Source organism: Crocuta crocuta, unplaced genomic scaffold (assembly GCF_008692635.1).
Source record: "Crocuta crocuta isolate KB4526 unplaced genomic scaffold, BGI_CrCroc_1.0 scaffold113, whole genome shotgun sequence".
NCBI lineage: Eukaryota > Metazoa > Chordata > Mammalia > Carnivora > Hyaenidae > Crocuta > Crocuta crocuta.
In genome coordinates this window covers 3,958,825-3,963,198 of record NW_027530368.1, presented here as the reverse complement: position 1 = coordinate 3,963,198, position 4,374 = coordinate 3,958,825, and the positions used below count along the sequence as shown (strand labels likewise).

At 44.1% G+C, this 4,374-nt stretch overlaps 1 protein-coding gene across 5 annotated transcripts in view; it reads left to right on the top strand.

The window, feature by feature from the left end:
- Nucleotides 1-973: 973 nt before the first annotated feature.
- The window catches only part of ZNF638 (zinc finger protein 638), a 125,372-nt gene continuing 121,971 nt past the window's right edge, over nt 974-4,374 (top strand). For 3 of the 5 annotated variants that reach the window (XM_077766315.1, XM_077766313.1, XM_077766312.1), the window contains exon 1: nt 975-1,132. In XM_077766315.1, the coding sequence (XP_077622441.1) occupies nt 1,017-1,132 (116 nt within the window). In that variant the 5' untranslated portion in view covers nt 975-1,016. Of the gene's footprint in view, nt 1,133-4,374 lie in introns of all 5 variants that reach the window. The other 2 variants (XM_077766316.1, XM_077766314.1) reach the window with 2 other exon arrangements.

The window sequence follows — 4,374 nt, the reverse complement described above, 5'->3', positions numbered from 1 at the left end:
TTGAGCCCACTGTTGGGCTCTGTGCTGATAGCTAGCTCAGAGCCTGGAACCTGCTTCAGATTCTGTGTCTCCCTCTCTCTCTGTCCCTCCCCCACTCACACGCTGTCTCTCTCTTTTTTAAATAAAAGAAAAGAAGATTTGGAGAAGAGTTTTTATACATGGATGCAATATTCACACCATATATGATATACATATGTATATACTTACCACACAGAGTGTCTCTGAAAGAACATACAACAAATCAGTTAACTGTGTGTGATACTAAAAGGAGAGAAACTTTGGGGAACTTTCTTTTCAATGCATATCATGTATTGGTGATGCTACTGAAATGTTTAATTGTACTGCATATTACACGGCCGTTTTTAAGAAAACAAGAAGACAAAAAAGATGTGTATATGGCCACACATATTACAGCGTAACAAGCCTTTTAGTTCTCTCCTGGCAGAAATCCTCACCACCACCCTACATCCCCCCACTGCAAAACATGACCTTTGATTTTGGAATGCGTCTCATGAGGTCTCTCCTGGTACCTGTTTACCCATCTGCTCCTCCACGAGACTGACTGGGAGATCCTTGAAAGTAAGGGTTGTTTCTCATTCCACGCTTCCCCAAACACTGTGGCTGGTGTTCTGCAAACAGCAGGCGAAGTCTAAAACGGGAAGAAAGAGACCCCGCAAAATCACAAGTGTGTCTCCAACATCTCAGACTTTCACAGATCTTTTATTTGGGGAATATGTGTCCTCTGGCCCCTCCACACTCACCTGACACACGTTTCCTAGGCGGGAGACTCGGAAACCTGGACTGCTCTCCACCGGTTGGTGAAGGCTGCGGCGCCCCAGGCGTCGCAGGACTGCGCGGCCGCTACGGCCCCGCCCCCAGCTTCCCGCGCTTCGCGCCCATTGGTCATCCTCCGGAGTGGGCGGGGCTTTCCGCGTGGTGCCCTATGCCCTGGGGCCGAAGGGGGAGGTGTGCGCCCAGCGTTCAGAGCCGCGCGGGTGCTGTGGGAACAGCCGGCAATGCCCCGGGACCCGGTTCCCGCCGGGGCTGCAACCCGAGCTGCCGCCGGGGCCGCTCCGCCAACCTTGGTCTCCGCGACCCCCGCAGCTCAGCGGGCTTCGGACCATCTGAAGCGGTGAGCGCTTCCTTTGCCCCCTGGGCTCCCTGCCCTAGTCCGTCCTCTGGGGCAGTGGGTGGGCTGGCAAGGGCGGGTAGGCCCGCGGGGTCCGCGCCGAGGCATCTTCATGTCGCGGGGTGCGGGTCCAGATTTTGCTTCCTTTCTTATCCTCCCCTCCCCCGCCTCCCGCTCTCTCGTGACTGTCACTCCTCAGTAGGCCGGCCTTCAGCGCTGCTCAAGTTTTGTGTGCGGAGACGCCAGCGGGTCTGCGAATAGCCGTGGGACGCCTCTCCGGCACTTGTCGCTCGGCTTCGCGGTCCCAGCAGCTCTCCCCCCGGGTCTGGACAGGCTCTGTGGACGCGGCGCTGTGCCGGAGAGTCTTGGGAGACCACGCTTAAGTAAATGCTCCTTTACGCTGCAGGGCGCCGGGCGGTGGTGATAAGTCTTCCAATAGTGTGGTGTTTGCTTCTCAACCAGAGAAACAACGCGGACGAACTCCGGCTCTTTTAAAAGGTTTTCTTTAAAAAAAAAAAATTACAATGTAGAATTGCATAATATGCTGTATCTCATCCAAAAATAGTTTTTGATATCAGGATAATAGTCATTTGAATGCAACATTGACAGTTTTCCCCAAATAATAAGTTTGAGCTTATTTTAGAGCAAATAGATTTTTTAATGAAAGGAATTTCTCAAAGTGCAGAAAAAAAAGAAAACATGCATAGTATTTTGAGTCATCAAAAAATTTTTGTTTTGAGTCCTCTGTTTTGAGGGATTTTGTTTTTCGAGTTTGCTTAGGTTTGCTTTCACCCACAACTGCATACCCAGGTTCCAGACTTTGGAATGATGTAAATAGGGAGTGCAGTCCCGCCCCCAGCCCTCTAGATAGCAGAGGGGAATCCGCCACGCCCCGGAGCCCCGCTTGGCCTGCGGACTCCGGGCCGTCCCGGAGCCCTGAGGCTGTCGCGCCGCCCCTGGAGAACAAGAGTACGCCCGCCCCGCAGGCTGTTTATTGCAGCGATTTGTACGTTCCAGGAGTCTCCAGAGAGGCGCGCTGCATACCTGTTAGGACACTGATCACGTCCCAGCCTGGGGGGGCTCTTCGTACCAGCATCGGCTCTTTTCTTCCTGTGGCCTGAGTTGGCCTCCGGTCTTCGAGCTGGAGCAGGTTGAACCGCAGCTTAGTTTTTAGGTGAATTGTTCTGACAACCCAGCACCAGTGCGGTACTACCGTCTCCCAATCTTTGTGACTTACGTGCGAGTTGATGCGAGTCGGGAGTGGAGGAGAATGATAAACATTTTGCAGAATGGAACGTCCAGTGTTGTCATGCTTCTTGGCGCTTTTTTCTAGGTCCGAGTTCTGGTGGCATTGTTTCAAGCTTGCTTTGCTCTTTCCCAAGACCGGGTTGGTTAGTTTGAGTTGAAAAGGCGTGTCTATTTCTTATACCCTAAGGATTAGGAAAAAGGAATTCCTGGTTTGAGAAAAAGGTGCTGGAATTTAGTCTGCTCTCTTCCAAGGATTGAAAGATTATGGATTTTTTTTAAAGGGCATATTGGAGAATACTGTAATTATTGTTCTTATTAGGGGGTTGGAAAATAAAAATGTACCTATATTTTATTTAGTAATTAGGAAAAGTGTAAATACTTTAAAGGCATCCTTGAAAATTGTGAATGTCTGAATTGTCTTGTAAAATCAAAAGGCATCGTTAATTCATCTTTGCTGTGTATCTTTTTTTCCATATGCTTTAAAGACTTGGGTAGTGTTGCTGTTCCTAGTTATCAGGGTTCTTAGTGACTTCTTATTTTAACTTTAAGTGTATTTTCTTTTCTTTTATTTCATTTCATTTTGTTTTATTGTAAGTGTATTTTAGAGAGGAGAAGTGAGTGAGCTATCACATGCAGTAATTCTTTACCTTTTGCCTCTGGGGATGTTTTGTTGTGGTGAGGAAAACTTACTCAATTCTGATCTATGAGAATAGTATGGTTTATAGAATTTGTTGGGGTTGCTCTTTTTTAAGAAAGTTACATTATTATGTTCCTTATGATTTCTAGAATTGTATGATATGCTGTATCTCATCCAAAAATACTTTTTGATCTCAGGGTGATAGTTTGAATGCAACACTAACACTTTTGTCTCCTAAGAGTAATTAGTTTGGGCTTCCTTAATTTATGTTTATACACTTTTATTAAGGAAATTTTGCAAAATATAGAAAAATGAAAGAAAAACCCACATATAGTATTTTGAGTCATCGAGTTTGAAAGATTATTTTTTCCCAGTTTACTTAGATCTGCTTTGACCCACAATTACATCTCCAAGTTCAATTTTTTTTTAATGTTTTTTATTTATTTCTGAGAGAGAGAGAGAGGCAGCATGAGCAGGGGAGAGTCAGAGAGAGGGAGACATAGAATCGGAAGCAGGCTCCAGGCTCTGAGCTGTGTCAGCACAGAGCCCTCATGGGGCTCGAACCCACAAACTATGAGATCATGACCTGAGCGGNGTTTTTATTGGTTGTATTAAAATGTTAACTTTTCTCCATTGAAATGTCAATACCAACAGAAACTATTATGACATGTTCTCCTTCAAGTACGGATATGATGATAAGTGCTTTAAAATTTTGACTGTTATAACTACTAACAGTAAATATGATGACCTTTTAAAATGACATTGAATTGGAAGGCTTCGAGAACTTGAGTCTGCCATTTTTCAGTGATGTGTCATTGCTAAGAGTTCTTTTTCCTCTTTCTCTGAAGCCTTTACATTTCTTGCAGCATTCATGTAAAAGCTATGATTTTAATATCAAAGTTCATCACCCTTTTTTTTTTTTTTACTTTTTTCACATGTTACTTGTGCAACATTTTGGAGTTTGAGATTTGGAGATTCATTGGGGGTATCTGAAGACTCACAGATTGAACTGGTTAAGAATCCTCTGTCTTTTCCCTTAAGTACCTTATAAATTTAATTTCCCATTTATAGTTAAATAGGTTTTTGGAGGGCATTTTGCCCACAGTTGTTAAAATTCTTGAATTTTTAGATACATTTTGACCCAGCAATCTTACCTCTAGGAATTTATTCTAAGGAAATAATAGTGGATATGTACATAGGGTTAGTTACTGGGATGTTTGTTGTGATGTTGCTTATGATGGTGAAACTTTGAAAACACTCCATGTCCCAAAATAGGGAAATGGTAAAATATAGATAGAGAATATCTATACAATGGAATAATTAGTATAATGTATTAATTAATATATTAATATAATATTAA